The sequence below is a fragment of the Carlito syrichta genome, unplaced genomic scaffold (genome assembly GCF_000164805.1).
Source record: "Carlito syrichta isolate Samal-C Ts95f unplaced genomic scaffold, Tarsius_syrichta-2.0.1 Scaffold312005, whole genome shotgun sequence".
NCBI lineage: Eukaryota > Metazoa > Chordata > Mammalia > Primates > Tarsiidae > Carlito > Carlito syrichta.
In genome coordinates, this window is record NW_007256101.1 from 124,582 (window position 1) to 141,306 (window position 16,725).

At 38.9% G+C, this 16,725-nt stretch overlaps 1 protein-coding gene across 1 annotated transcript in view; it reads right to left on the reverse strand.

Annotated features, from left to right (window-relative positions):
- MKX (mohawk homeobox) overlaps positions 1-16,607 on the reverse strand; it is a 61,151-nt gene extending 44,544 nt beyond the window's left edge. The window contains exons 1-4 of the mRNA XM_008069413.1: positions 16,373-16,607; positions 14,897-15,056; positions 8,944-9,097; positions 8,201-8,536 (exon numbers count right to left, since the gene is read on the reverse strand). Of these exons, the coding sequence (XP_008067604.1) occupies positions 8,201-8,536; positions 8,944-9,097; positions 14,897-15,056; positions 16,373-16,557 (835 nt within the window). The 5' untranslated portion in view covers positions 16,558-16,607. The remainder of the gene's footprint in view (positions 1-8,200; positions 8,537-8,943; positions 9,098-14,896; positions 15,057-16,372) is intronic.
- Positions 16,608-16,725: the final 118 nt, after the last annotated feature.

A 16,725-nucleotide genomic window follows, 5' to 3' on the forward strand; every position in this document is an offset into this window, starting at 1 on the left:
AAGACAGAGACAGTTTTAGAAATGCACACACACCTACCTCAAATTTTCAAAAGTTCAGCAGTTGTGATTCAAGTTTTTTTTTTTTTTTTGGTAAAAGTCAACTAAGTGCCTGAAATTGCTGAAAGCAATTAGACTTACTGTACAAAAGCTCAGGATCACATCTCTAAGCAACGGAGCAACTCACCCAAAAAGCGAATACTTTCAGTGCTTTTGTGTAGTGCCCAAAGCAATTTCCTAATCTGTGAAATATGGACTGAACTGTTTTAAAAGCTGACTACTGGATTTACAAAAATCCCTCACTCTTTACCTCTTTGATACAATCAAATAGAGAGAAACCAGATAACAAAGCTTTCAAAGAGGAAAGAGAGAAGAGGTTCATGATGCAGCTGTCATTTAAACATGCTATCTTTCATTTAAACTGAAAATCAAGAAAAAATCAAATTTTGTAAAAGAAATTGAACAAAGTGATCAAGTTTAATATTTTTTTTGTTACTTCTTCAAAACTCACAGTATTAAATGATATAATTTGACAGAAAACAAGAACACAGGCTTCCAAAATTTAAAAGTAGCAACATTCTGGACTGGAAGAAAACACATACTTATCCCAAATAAAAATTCTGTTATACAACAAGGCAAATTTTAACATTAAAAAAATCCCTGCTTAATTTTAGAAATAAAGTAAGGTGGTAGAAGGGAAAATCTGTTAACTAACAAATAAATAAATAAATAAATAAATAAATAGGAAGGAAGGAAGGAAGGAAGGAAGGAAGGAAAGAAGGAAGGAAGGAAGGAAGGAAGGAGAAAAGAAACCACTTCCATATTTATTAAATAGAATGTCTTACTATTTTCACAGACAGTAAAAACTTTCTGACATCCTTTTTAGTTTCAGGCTACAGAGGTGTCAATGAATCTCACTTGGTCTTGTCAGTGTGCAAAGAGTTTACAAACCTAACTAAATTTAGAATTAATGGGAGTTATGTGCTTATATTCCTTATACATAGAAGAAGAAAAAAAGACCTTTTTATGCCAATTTTAAGTTTGGCTTGATTTTTTATGACTTATTTAGAAACTCTAGGGAATGAAAAAGTCTCTTAATGGAAATAGTGACACAGTCTTAAATATAGTGGCATGAACAAGCACTTCTATGAAACTGCACCAGGATGTGACTGACCAATGCAGCACGTCTGAATGCATTGAGTATCAGAAAATCAATTATAATAGATCTGCTGATAACTGCCAGTAGAACAGTAATGCCAAAACACAGAGAATGCCTCTGCAGAATCAAAATTTCATGTTGGTAGACTCATTTTTATCACGAAGATGTGACAAATGTATGGGCTGTTTACTCTTCCACATGAAGGAGAGAGAAAATGTAAAATTTCCACATGGATTTTCTCCTCTTCTGATATGTGATCAAAATAGTCATCCTTAAAAAGTCATAGATTTGACTCAGGGATCTTGTCAACCCTGAGAATAAATATGGCAGAAGAACTTAAATGAGTGGGTCCAAATCTGTGTTTTGTTTCTTAAGTCTCACCTACAAGGCTATGTAATAGGTCAACAATAAATCCCATGACTTAGTGCAGTGAAGTCTATAAAAGCTCCATTTGTTTTTATTTGTCTGTCTGCTATGCTTTTTATTCTTCATTGCATTTTATTTAAACTAGCTAAAATTTTTCCATTTTTCATCCCCGCATTTCCCTGGAAGTCACTCATTTACTTGAACCTCAATTTAGTTTCATTTTATACTTTTTAAGTTTTTATTTTTAATCTCTTAAACTCTTCGTTGTTTTAAGCTTGTCTAATTTTTTCCTGTTTTTATTTTATATTTTTATTCTTTTTAATTTTTTAATCAATTTAAACCTAATCAGGACGTTTTTCTTTTTCTTCTCATTACACAGACACAGATAAACATATACTTCTATAAATTAAAATGTCTTTGATAATATAAGGAGCAGACAGACTAAATCATTAAAACACCAATTCATTCATTTAAAAAACATTTATCGAGCAAATATGTGAAAGACACTGCACTAGTGCTAGGAGAACTGTAAAGAACTTTGAATACACAAAAGGCAGTGAGAATGAGAACAAAAGGAGAGAGACGGAACACGGCTGCATTCAGAAAACAGCTTGCCTATATTCAGACCAGTATGAAATCAGTGTTCCTATCCTCCTCAGGTACCACTATGAAAAAGGACAAAAGTATCACAATCAAACACAACCCGAAGACGTTTGTACAGTTTCCAAACCAAGCTGCCTCATGCTTTCGATTTGTTGGTAAGCAGCATCATGTGTGGCTGAAAGTCTCAGCATCTATCTACATTTAGGCTTCTTCAGTCTCTCACATGATCCCAAATAAAAAAGTAAAGCAAACAGCTGCCCCTGAAGGAGCCGGCAAGCTGCTCATGCTGCCAACATTTGTCCTCTTTATTTATTTATTTATTTTTTTGGTTTATTTTGGTCTACCATTAATCTCTCAGTTCTTCACAATGGGTAGAACACTACAACAGTATCATTTAAATTTTGCAAGTGAATCTACAAAATGTACTTTTCAAAAATCAAGTTAATTCAAACATAACCCATGTAAATGTGTTCTGCCATCATCATCACTGATAAATATTTATTAAGAATCTATGGTGTTCAGAATAGTGCTTACGTTTTTAATAACTCTATAGTAATCCCATGCATACTTAAAGGTCAGCATTTGTATAAATCTTGTTCAGAAGATTAGTGCTTTGAAATAAGTAATTAGGAAAATTCCCTCTTAAAGGCTATCAGCAAGACAGTTTCCATTTGTGGTTAACCCTAAGGTTACTGATTTAAAAGGGTGGAATAGCATATAAAAAGACCAGGAAGGAGGAAGCTTAAAGCAAAAGGTTGATAAAGCACATTCCAAAAGCTGCGCTTAATATTATAAGCTAAGGAGAGTAGAAAATTCTCTATTTCTTTAATTGATACTTAAATTTCGGCTATCTGGAAATTTCACGTATGTGAAATACCTCATTCCCAGATGGCCTCTGTTAGGTGAGGTACACGACAAGAAATTGGATAACCTTTCAAGTATCCTTTAAATGTCACTAGCTGGACTGGTGATAGAGGGTTTTATTATTCTCTGCTGGAATACATCAGCAGTCATATGCACGCCAGGAAAAGAATGTCTGGAATAATCCAAAAAGGCAAAGCTTAATTTTTTCACTAAAAACAAGAAAGTGACAGAACAGAAAGGAAAATAAAGTAAGACAGTACTGATCAACAAAATCCCAAGGAGAAACCTAGCATGTACACAGATAACTCATACCCCATCCCTAACAGATAGATGGCTCTTGACGTAGCTCCTTCATAATTGCCACCAAGCTTTCTTTAAGCTACTCTCAAATGCAAAACCTGAAATCAATGAAACAGATATATTAGAGATGATGATTCACTGTCCTAAAAGATCTGCCTAGGCATCTTTATAAATCTGACTTCTGGTTCATTTAAATATGTATCACTGATAAGTAACCTAGTACAAAACGGAAGGCTCCAGTGAGCCTGAGCTAGGGCCTGCATGAAGCGGCTCTTAATAAACATTCTTGTGTGTGGAATGAATGTACGTAGGAGCAAAAATCACATATATTATCATATACAAGTAGATCGTGTCCCAGAAGAGCCCTTGTTACGTCAGTTGTTTAGAACTGAGAGTGCATTTCTCCAAAGAAACTGTGCTGTAAATTAAGGTTAAAATCCCTGGCCGATCCAATGGTTTATGGAAGTCATGAGCATATCTAGATTTTACTACTGATACCAGCTTAAATTATAAGTACACAGTGTGCAGGAAGAGAGAGAGAAATGAAAAAAGAACATTTTCCCTCCCTGAGGATCATCATTAGCCAAGAAAAAGGTCTGGAGATGGCAGTTGGCCTCTGTCATCCTCCACAACTTTCTTTCTATGTCCTTGTTTCCTCTTTCCTCAGTAACCAAAAAGCCTTGTTCTCTCATTTTGTTCCAATTCTCCAACTATGGCAGGCCATCCAAATGAACCCTGCCCCCCAACATCCCATGCACCAAATAAATGGCTCCTTTTATTCTTTCAGCCCAAATCTCCTTTTCTTCACGGATATTCACCTTAGTCAAGTGGAGGGAAAGCTAACCTGATTAATTCACACTAACATAGAAAAGACTCCTATCCGCCTAGATGGCTTGGCTTTACCAGATGTTTCTAATTAAGAAGGATTTTAGACAGTTTAGCAGGATGAGGTTTAAGCATTCAGCCTCTTGGGAGTAGGATAAATTTATGAATTATATACTGACAGAGCAGTGGAGCTCAGAGAGCAACTATTCTAATGTACTAGGTCTTTATAAATTGCTCATTTGTGAGCTGTGAAGAGAAAAAAATGCAAAAGGGACTTGTCCTCAGACTGAGCAAAAGGAGGAAAGTCCACACGCTTTATTTCAAGACTTGCCTGATCTCCCCCTTATCAAGTAAATTTCTTAGGAACTTCTATTCTCTCCTTCAGTAGAGAAAGAAAATTAGTTGATTTGGTTTTGAGAGTAAAGTCAAGCTCTAATCTAAGTTAGGAAAGGTTCCAGTGAGGACTGCCTCTGTAATTTGGCAAAGATGGTCCCACGCAGAGAATGTGAGCCCTCATGCATCAGGAATGGAGGTGGGCATTATGCCTGGAGACTTATCCTGACACCTCAGAGAGCAGACCCACCTAGGGACTATGGGCCTGGATGTCAGTTTGTAATGAAAATTGGATTTATTCCATGAAACATCTGAAAATTGCCATTCAGAGTTAACCTAACATAGTGTAAATTGATTATAATTTTTATTTAGATGACTGAATTCAACGGATGACAGAGTGACAATCTTCCTTTGAATTTTACTTAATTGTTTTTAGAAGCAATGACCTTAATAATTCTGTTCAATTATAATGGTTTAACTACTGCTATCAGAAACATTTCAGCCAGTGTTGAGCGCCTACTATGCCCATGGCATGATGCCAAGGACCACAGATTTCCAGAGAAATAACACTTACATAAAACCAATAAAAATATGTTTGCATTTGCTTTGACAGTTTTAGTAATAACTTCAATTAGGATTACGACTTTATAATCCAAAGGCTTCTCCCTCCTAGAATTTAATAAGAATAAGAAATAAAATTCAGTGATATATAATCCTTCTACATATTAACTTTTACTTGGCTTCTTTTATTACATATGTTTCATAAAATGCATCATGAGACAGTCACTCTGTAACAAAAAATGGACAGGTAAATGGATAAAAGTTCTCAGCAGAGATGAAACAATAAATTGTATTTTAAAGTGTTCTTTAAAAAATTGAAAGTTAAAAATATTTGTACTACTGCAGCACTGGGGGAGGGGTTGTTAATAGCAAGCATAGAAAACTTCTATTTGGGTGAGGAAAGAAAGATACAACCAGATGGAACTGAAGGAATTCAGGATGAGCCTGTATGCCGGAGAAAACCATTGCAGTGCTCAAAAGTATTTCTTGAAATCCCCTCCTCAACTATTTATACGTGCTTGGTAACCCAGTTACAACTGATGTATCACTGTTGCTCAGCTACCACAGAAGACAGTCACTCGCTGTTTGGATCTGAAACCTAGTAGATTAGTCTTAGGTCACCAGTCTTTCCTAATTTTGCATCCATAAATACAAAACATTTAGTCTGCTTTTTTAAAGCTTATACACATGCATGAAAAACCAGAAGTTTACGTGTCTAGGTTGCTTTCTCACTGCTTGTATAACTAAAAAAAAAAAAAGGCTTTTATTTAAAAATAGAACTTGGCAAATGAACAGTCCATAACATGGACCAAGTTCATTTGGAATGCTTCAATAAAAATAAACGGCCAAGATATTTAACTCTGAAAAGAATCAACTGAACAGGGACACTATCCTTTCTGACTTTATATTTTGCCACCTTTGAAAAAGGCATGTTTTTTTTCAGAAGACTCAGAATTTTATAGGCATATGACCTTGTTTTTACTAGATAACATAAAAAATGTACAAGAAAAAAGTATTTTTAAATAACAGATTATCAACTGCCAATTATTCTACTTTAAAAGTAATTTCATATTTTTCCAAAAATCTTTCTTGTTTTTGTCTATGCACATTTGTATTGTCATAACTGTTTCCACAATTCTGAACTGTTTTTCACTTAGCATTACACTATAAATACTTCTTATGTTTTTTCATAGTATCAGTATTCTAAATAAAAATACTGACTTTATGATATCTCAATCTGGTTTGGGATTAGAATAACAATTACATTTTAAAAACTGAGATATTTCTCATAGTCTTATGTTACAGAAAATATATAAAACTTGGGAATCGATTATTTCTTCAAAATTTGAAAAAAACCCCAAGGCATCTATCAAGTCATGTGTTTTGAGAACTGGATTTGCTAAAAATCTTAATTTCTTCCTGAGTTATTAGTCATTTAAAACCTTTCTTATTTATGAATTTATAATTTAATTTGTGTAAATAATACCAACTGATTTCATACACATTTACATACAGTATATTGTCAAACATTTATGCATAGTATTTCGTTATAATTTATAAACATCTTTTCTGTTTAATAACTATGTGTTGATTGCTCTATCTCCTTTGTCATTTCCAACTTTAATTTGCATAAATTTTTGCTTATTTATTTTATTATTCCTTTTGATTAGTTAACTTTTGATATACTCATCTATTTTTCACCTTCCTGTTTTACCTTTTTTGTTTTACTTTTATTATATTTTTAATGATCTGTATTTGAATGACTTGATTTCTTTTTCTTTCTCCGAAAATAAACATTCATAATTCTCTTAACTGCTTCCAAGTTCTGCTCTGGTCACATTAGTTAGCTATTAATATGTAGTTTCTTCATTTTCATTATTGGCTAGATTGTCTTTTACTTTTCCCTAGACTCAATTATTACTTACAAGATTATTTTTATATTTTTGAAGATTTGAAGGTTGTTTTTGTTGTTGGAATTAAGGATGCAAACAAAATATGAGGTTCATTTAAATCTTTAAAAATGTATTGATTTTTTTTCTCTGAATCCTTGTAAATCATTTCTCTTGTATACATTTGTAGACATTTGAAAATCATATTTCTGGCTAAATGATCTGAAGGGCATATTAAGTAGACCAAATTTAGATTTCTTAATGAAGTCCTTTTGTTCACCTATCAAGCTCCCTGATAGTAAGAGGATAGATGTAGTAACATTTGTGTAGAATTTATCACAGGTCATAGCATACCATGATGATGCAACAAATAATTGGTGGGAGTACATAAAAAAAAAAAAAACCAGCAGTAATAGTAACCTAGTACTAGTGACATTCTTCCTATCTCCTGTGCAGGCCAGCTGCACTCTTGAGCTGAGAAGAGTAGCTACAAAGTGTGGCTGGTCTGGATTTTCTTATTGGTGACATAATGTGGCTGGACTAGATGCTTTCTCAAACTATTTCCAGCTCTAACATTATAAATCTCGTTTGTTGGCATTTTCAGGTTCCAGACTCTCCCTACCCCAGGTGAAGGTCTTGCATATTCCCTGTTCCAAAGCAACCTGCTGAAACACATTCATAGAGCAATTTTCTCTGGGAACTGAAGACAAGATAGAAAATTTTACCAAACCTTCTACTCCATCGGAAAGTTTTGGACAGGTAGAAATCAATTTATTATTTCTGGAATGAAAGTAAAGTTTTCAAAGCTGTTTATCAGCCCTACCTGTACCTTCCAGGAATGAAAGCAAAATTTCCAAAGCAACTGAAGCCAAACCTATACTTTTACTTCATAAAAGCTTGGCACCCATGTTAATATATGTTCACTTCCTAATTACTATTAGCAATCAAAGCGTTTTAGAAAAGATGTGATACAAAGTATTTTCATGGCTAACAATAAGTTATTCACAAAGGTTAATATATACCTCCTCTAAACACTGTTATCATTAAAATTAGAATTGTCATTAAGAATGAACAATCTGATCTTTATTATTAAAATGGAAAATTTCTCAGTGTTTGATAAGCCCATCATCTACTAACAAACTTATCAACTGGCAATTAAAAACAAAATGAAGGCTTTAAAACGGAATTGTGGGCAATACATAATCTGATAAAATTATACCTGTCAAAATAAACCCTTCTAATGCAGTTTAAATTCTGCTTTATCAAGACATCACAGTAATTACTACAAAAAGCACAGGCTTACCTGTGCGGTAGACAAAGTTGCCTTCAGTTTCCGATGACGACGGAGACACCAACTCTTCCTCAAATTCATTGGAGCTAAAAGATCCCGAGTGGTTTCTTTGCCTTGTTTTTCCCATCATGGCAGTGTTTGTGGCCATGACGTGTCTCAAAGAGTCGTTAAGGTAACGGTTCAACAAGCTGCTCTTGTATTTTGGGGGTGACACGTAGTCCTCACTGGCCCGTGACTCAGGCCTTACTCCAGCTTTTATGACAGAGCTCTCACCTTTAATCACAGGATGGTGGACTGGAGTATTATATCCCCCTTCATTCATGTGGTTTCTTGGAGGATTTTCTCCATCTAAGGGGAAAAAATATCACTAAGTAGTACTTATACATGCTTTCCCCCAACCACCCAATATTTAATCACTAAAACATATAAAGGAAGAATATTTAAAATACATAAAATCAACCTTGATATTTAAGAATTTTAGACAAAAGAAAGCAGAAATATATGTAATCTCTCATTTATGGCATTTTAATTTTAATGAATTTCACAAAAAAATGTTATTCTGACATACAATAAATCTATAAATAAGAGGAAACACCCATAGCCCAGCTGGTCATTTATGGTATTGTAAAAATGAAAGTACCTCATGCAAAAAAAAAAAAAGACCCATTTTTGTGGGACCAATCTTAAAAATAGTAACTGAGGTGAACTTATTACAGAGGCAAAGCAAATAAAACAAAACAAAAATAATAACAAACCTTCGGAGCATGAATCATCACTGCTTACACTAAGCCGCTCAGCATTTCCTTGAACATACTTGTTGTATAACTTTATTCTTAAAGCCCAGCTTAAATCTGGCTGTCGAACAGTATTCTTAAGCCGACGTCTTGCATTAGCAAACCAATTTGACACCTAAAACAGTATTAGTTTTCAATTAACAAAACATAAAAAATATTACCCATCATGCAATGACTTTTGCCACATAAAGACTCTAAGCCCCTCTCGGTGCCTCGGATCGTTAAATCAGGACATAAGAGTACTGGGCATTCATATCTATTCAACAAACATGCTGAGTACTGGATATTCATATCCATTCAACAAACATGCTGCGCTCATACTACAGAGACTGAGCACTTTGTATATTCTGGGAATAAGAAAATGAAGAAGCCCTGCCATCAAAAGATTTGAGTAAGAGAAAAGTCTAGTAAGAGAGAATACAAATAATCAATATAAAAAATAATCTGATGAATGGCATACCAGACATCAAACTAAAATGAGACAAGCGTCCAAAGGAAAGAAGGGTTACTTATGTGATTCAAGACTTCATGAGGACTATACGCTAGGCTTTGAAAAAAGGCCAGTATAGGTCAGGTAAAGAGGGTAGGGAACTGTATTCCCAAAAAAGAGGACAAGGGAGCAAATATGTCCCAGAGACATTGTTGGGGTGAGGAAGAGGGAATAATTAAAGATGACCTTGAGTCATCAAATCTGTAACCAAGAGAAGGGTAGCACCATTTTGGGAAAGTATAACTTTTTGAAGATGAAAAAGACATTGCCTGTTTTGGGCAATGTCTGGTTTGAAGTGCTAGAAAAGTATGGTGAGATGTCTAGCAAGAAAATAAAAGTTACTTGAGACTTAAGAGGGGAAGATCAAACTCAAGAGTCACATGCACAGAGGTGATAGTTGAAGTTGTGAGCTGGGAGGGCCAAGGACTAAGCTTTGGAAACTGCCAGTAATTAAAGAAGTAGGACCATAAACAAGAAGCTTGCAAAACAATCAGGGATAGAGTGATCACAGAAGAGGGAAGAACAAAAGTAAAATAATACGTTGCTTAAAGACAAAGTCAAATGTTTCTTAGGCAACTAGGTGAAGGTGAAGAAAGGAGCATTCCAAAACAAGAAAAGTTACTTCCTCTTTTTTTTTTTTTTTAAGGTGCTACTGGATTTCTAGAGGTTAAAGGATATTTGAGGTTTCTTCTAAAATACCAAGCTATCATCAGTATATAGATTTAAAGAAAACAAGGGGGGGCAATATTTGTCTTTCAAAGAATGAAACATGGGAAGAGAATTAAGTCTTTCTGCCAAATTGGTCCTGAACATGACCCCACATTTCTATAGTAGTTTGTGTGGCAATGTTTGCACTGTGCACTGGAATTTTTAAAAAAGATTTATCCTCTAAATAAACCTTTTTTTCACGTTGCTCAAGCTCCAATTATTGGATGAAACTGTGGTAAATTCTACTTTTAAAATTACATTTTTCCTCCCTGACCCCATGGGTAACACGTGGTGCATTTTCCATAAAAATTCAATATTCAGTGTATTCAATATTATCTCCTTGGTGTCTTGAGCAATAATAATTATCCTTTCAAATTTATGCACAATGATTATTATCTCACTGCGGCATTTCAGAAGTCTCAGTCTTCATCAATCCTTCTTCCTGTCAAGCTGTGCTATCATTACTATGATTCAGTCTGAATTCAAATTCTGTCTTTTCATCCTCCACAGACAACTTCTGGGACTATTAATTCAACAAATATCTATCAACAGCTACTGTACTTTAGCCATGGTGTTGCATGCTGGGAATGGGTAAGTGTGGTCCCCTGCACTCCCAGAAGAACCAGCAGTGAAGCATAAGACATGATTAACTGGGATACACCGGTGAACATTCACTGTGGAAGCAAAAAACACTGATCCCTTTCTTCACATTTCTCAAACCTCCCTCTGATTCTGCAACTCACTGTCCAATTTTTATCCAACTATATTTGTCCAACCATTATTACTAACTAGGAATTTTAGAACATTTTTCTAACTTCCCCCTCTTCCATTCTCTTAAATTCCATTCTCTTAACCATTATCATCAAATTCAAGTGTCAAAGCACCCTTTTTATTTAATCACTTAACTTCAAATCTGCATAAATGTCCTGTTATCCTATAACTGTGGTATATTGAAAAGAGACTTGGTTTCCTGTTCTGAATTTGCTAAAAAACATACTGTGTGAATTTAGACAAGTCATTTAACTTCGCTGAACTTCAAATCTTTCATCTATAAAATGTATTTGATGGTTTCTAACATCCTTGCCAACTCTAAAACTAAGATCTGTAAATACAGTCCAAGTCCCTCCACCAAGGTATTAATTCCCTTGATAGTCAGCACTAACTACCCTTCTTGTGATCAGAACTCTGTCCAATGATCAGATATATGCTTACCACTTTCTTTGCTTCTCTAATTCAGAGGACAGTCTGAAACTTCCCCTGTATCACTCGTAGTTATTATAATTGAACTCCAAATTTTTTGTTACTTTATTTATTAAATGGCATATATTGCAGACTAACCTTAAATCTCAACTAGCCTTAAACCTGAGCCCAACTGCCATATAGTACAGTAAAATATCCACTTCTTATGAACTCTTATATAATAAAAATGCAATGGTCTTCTAATTTAAAAAATTAAAACACTATTATCCTAATAGATAAAATTGGGAATCCTTAAATGTCATGGTGGATTAGCTAGCTTTTCATGTATAGGAGTCACATATTTTTTATAGACTCATAGTTCCTACCCTATTATAATAATTATACAATAAGAGATTTATACAATAGGAGTTTTTCCAGAAAAGTTTGCTGATGTCTAATACAGGCTGTTTCAAAACTGATTTCATAATTTGCCACCAAATCTGCTAATATATTTACTCTACTGGTATTTTATTAGCAGAAATTTACAGTATAACCTAATGGCTGAACATAGTCTGAGGTATTTAATATCTACTTGGCAGTAAGCCCTGCAAACTGCAGATAAATAGTCAGTTAACAAATTTCTATAAATTTTTTTGCAATTTTTTCTTGATGAATTATTGCAAATTCCATCTGTTTCACTGAAGGTAAAAATACCAGTTCAAATTTTCTACCTTTCATCTTCTATGGATTCCTTCAGGATATCATTCATATTCTGTTTAAGTTGTATTTTATATGAAACAGACCTCCTTACCAAGGGCAGGTTCTGGAACAGCACTTTAATGTCAAACTCAATGCTTTATTATATATATATATATATATCCCCCCCATATTTTATGTGAAAGCTTAGAGAACCAAACATCTAGAAGTTGGAAGAGAAAACTAAATAATTCTCGCCCTCCTCTGATGGAGGTGTTTACATTCATCATATTGACATAGCAATCGTTACAGTAAACCCAAAGGGATAAAGTGGCATCTGTCCTCCTTTGAACATTTGAAATACTGCATTAACAAACTTATACTGAGTTATTCAACCAAAATATTGAGTACTTCATTTCCACACCACATAGCACAACACTTGGAATAATGTATAAGGACCAATCTGAGATTTTGTTGAATATAACAGTTGCTATAAGTTTTGTAGTGGATAAAGGCATATATATCCCAGCAGATGCACTCAATACCAAGCAAAAATAGAGTTACATCAACACAGGAGACGGAATCTTACAATAGAACAGTTTTAACAAATGGTGCAAGGATGTATCACAGGAATTTGGAACTTCTATTACAAGAGTAGGAAGCATTAACATCCAATCATTATTCCTTGGTAAGCTTTATATCCTGCTATAATACACACTCCAATTGCATACAACTTTACATTATTCCACAATGAAGCTGTTTATGTTTTGAGAGTACAGAGTATATTTTTATGTTACACAATGATCAGCCATAGCATTATGTATAGATCCTTGGTAATGCTATACATTTTTGTTTTATCCATTTATCACCTTTAAGATCCAGAAACAAGCTTCATTCATGGCAAAATTTGGAAATCTTTATACAAGTATCACTTGTTATAATAAATGATGATCTTTACTCCTTTCACAAATTACCTATTTTGTGCATTTTTATTTTCTGAGGAATACTGTAAGATAATGAAAGGGGTGTGGAATGAAAATTTCACGAACATGACACACACAAAATGTAATAACCTTACCACTATGTAAATGCAAAAAGAATTGTTATTTGTATTAAGACTATCATTACAGGTAGCAAACAATTAAAAATGATAACTACTTGTATTGAGCTCAGCAATTTCACAATTTAAAAATGTTCTAAAATATATCATAAATGTTTTTGTTTTCTGTATGAATGTCCACCATTAAATATAAAGCTATGTAATCAGTCAAAATAATATAATATCTTATAGCTGACATCATTGTGAAATAGTAAAATTAATTTATAAATTAGTGTATTTTCAAAATAAATAGCATACCTGTTTAAACTGAACTTTGAACATGCACATTTGTTTTCGTAAGTCAAGTTTTTCTGACTGGAATAATTTATTTAGAAACTACTTTGGTAAATCATTAAAAGGTTCATAGTTTTATGTTAAACAGATATCAAGCCAAGAACACTAAATTAATTTTCCCCTCCAGTGCTGCAGCAAATCACTATTAACATTATTGCTTGATACTATGAGAGAAAACAGATGGTTTTCTATACAATTGTATTTTGAAAATAAGCAGGAAATTCATATTACAGTTTTGAAAAGCCTGACTACAAGGCAATGTTCATGCTTTGCCAAACTTTCCAGTAATTTCTAAGGGATAGTTCTAAATACTCTGGAAAGCAATTTTAATTTTATCAAATAGTTCAAGTTTTAGAATTTGCTTTGGTATTCCCCTTACTGTAAATTTAACTGATGGCCAAATTTTCACAAAAGCCGTCATATAGTGCTACTGCAACCTACAAAGCATCTCAGCGGATCTAGCTCCTCCTCTTTCTGAATAAATTTGCCCATTTGCAGGCATAAAAGTTTACGCCATCATATTTGCTGAAGAAAACTGGTGCATGCAAAGAGCATCTGATCTGGAACTATTTTATTCCCAGCCTGCCTGTGCCCCTTATTGACACTCAACTTCCGTGCGCTGTGGCTGTGCCATGCGTAAAATGTCGGTAATTAACTGCTCTAAAGTTAGTTATCTGCTCCACATCACCATGTTTCTGTGGACAGCAAATAAGACCATGCTTGCAAAAGTCAGTAGAGTAGTGTTGTTCAATAGAGATGAAACAAACTCCACCCTTGAGAACGCAACCCAACTAGTCATCTGAAATCTGCCTCCTCTCCTGAGCCCGGTAGAAGGGGCCCAGCAGCAAAATACTGTGGCCCTGGCTGATGCTCATGATGCTTCCCATTAAAAAAAAAAGTATCCAAAACCCGCTCCTACTCCACACTTCCACCCGCGTTTACCCGACACCCCTAGCTCCGCCCGCAATGAAAAATTTGCAAGTTATCCTGAGCCTGAGCTTTAATGCGAGGCCCTAATATGGGGCGCCATCCTGTACAGTTCTCAAAGTGGGACCCAGGGCCTCAGCGTCAACGTCGCCTAGGAACTCGTGAGAAAAGCAGAGTTCAGAAACTCGGCGGCGGGGTCCTGTAATTTGTGCTTGAACAGGACGTGCAGGCGATTCTGATGCAAACCCAAATCTGAAAATCACCGCTGGTATCATGGTCAAGCCCCATCCTCCCAGGGCCCAGTCACCCACATTCCCAGCGACCATCTCAAACGCCCCAGCTGACCCTCCGCCTCCCCCCCCACCCCGGGCCCCTTCCTGCACTTCAAGCAACTGCACGGAAACAATCCGCGAGGGTAGAAGAAACAGCTACGAGCCGGCACCCGGGGAGAGGCCACGTGGTCACCGCACGAACACCAAGCGCGCCGCTCCCACTGGCATGGGCTCAACTGTCCCGATTACCTGCACCAGCGTCATCTGCGAGCCAAGGGCCAGGAGTATCTTCTCCGTCTTGGTGGGATACGGGTTGTCGCGGTGCTTGTAAAGCCACTGCTTGAGGGGCCGCGCCATGTCCTGCAGGGCCTGCCGCTTGTGTCTCACCTTCCCGCCGTTCTGCCGGGCCCTGCGACGCCGGGAGAGGAGGCGGCCCCGTGAGCGGTACCTTCGGGGGCTGCCTCGGGACCCCACGCTCCGGGCCGACCCCCGCCCCGCGAGCCCCGAGGCTGGGACGAGGGAGGAAGGGAGGGACGCCGCGCGGTCCGGGGAAAGGTTGTTTCCTGGCTTTGCGTCTCTGGAAAGGCCTGCGTGTCGCAGGGATCATTTGGCAGCTCAGGACGCTGGTTTATCTCGAAAAGGGGACCCTTTGAACCCAGTATCCCGAGGGTAGAGGCCAGGGGACGACCGTGACATGTGTTGAAGGAAACTGCGCCTCTAGTCGCGGACCTGGGCACGGGGCACACCGTCGCCCTCCTCCTTGCTCTCAGGAACAATTGCCTGCCTCCGGCGCTTCCCGTCGCCTGTGGCCACGGGAAAGGTCGCCCACGGGGCAGGGATAAAGCTAAGGCCAGAGGCGCCCGGGTCCCCCCCGGGGTCTGCACTCCTCTATACTTTAGGAAAGAGGACATCCGGTAGAGCTGCAGGACGGCTCCTCCCGTCAGGTGAGTGAAGGATCCGGAAAGGCCAAGCCAAAGCCGGAGACGAAACAGCAGAGACAGGGCTGGCTGGGCTCGCAAGCGACCCGGGGAGGGGTCGGCGCGGCCCAGGGGGCTGGCGCGTCTGCGCCGGGGCCTTGGGCCTCCGCCGCCCTGTGCACTCAGAGCTGCGGCTCGAGCCGGCTGCAGGAGCGGTGGAACCAATGTCACCTGCGTCTTCCCTGCCAACCGCGCACGCTGCGAAACGCGCAGCGGACGCTCTCGCTCAGGTGGAGCGGTGGAGACCCAGCAGAGGCCTCCCCGCCCCGCCCCGGCGCCCTCGCCCTGCCCACCTCTCCGCCTGAGACCCCCTCCGCGCGCCCCGAACAACCCGCGGGGACCTTCCCGGGCCCGGGCCAGGCCAGGCGGGCCGCGAGGCGGTGCGGAGGCTCCCGGGACTGAGGCTGGCCTGATCTGAATCTGCCCGCGCGGCCCCTCCGGTGTCTGCACTCGGTGCAGTCCTGTCTGCCTCCCAGCCGTGTCGGCTCCGCGACCTGAGAGGGGCGGATCACCACCTGCCCCAAGGTCCAGGCAGCGGGGCGCGGGGCAGTTCCTGGCGCCCATTTTTTAACTGATCTCTTGGGACCTGTCCTGACGCTTCAGCCCTCGTGTCTCGAGACGCGCATCTCCTAAACGAGAAGGCGCGAGCCCAGAAGGTGCAGACCCGCGTTCCGTCTCCACCTCCCGCCGGCCTCAGCCCCTCCCGCCCCACCAGGCGGGTGCAGGTGGCCGGGCCCCCGGCGCTCACCCGGTCCTCCGGTGTCTTAGGCTGAGGTTGTCCTTGAGGGGCGGGCCATCGGGAGCGCCCACCTCCGGGCGGGCGTGAGGGCTGTCCAGGACTCCGTAGGGCCGGCCGCCCCGCTCGCGCTCTGCAGCGCCTCGGTCCTCGAAGAGCACGGCGCCGCCGAGCTGGTTGAAGACCACCGTGTTCATGGTGCGGTGGCGCGGGGACGCGACCGTCCGGGGCTCCGCAGCGGGGCGCGGGCTCTAGGAGACCAAGGGACATCGTGTTACACGCCGGGCGTGCTCAGACTCCGAGTCCCGAACTCGGCGGGTGCCGGGCTGCGGAGCCGAGGGGAGGGGCGGCGCCACGCGGGGTCC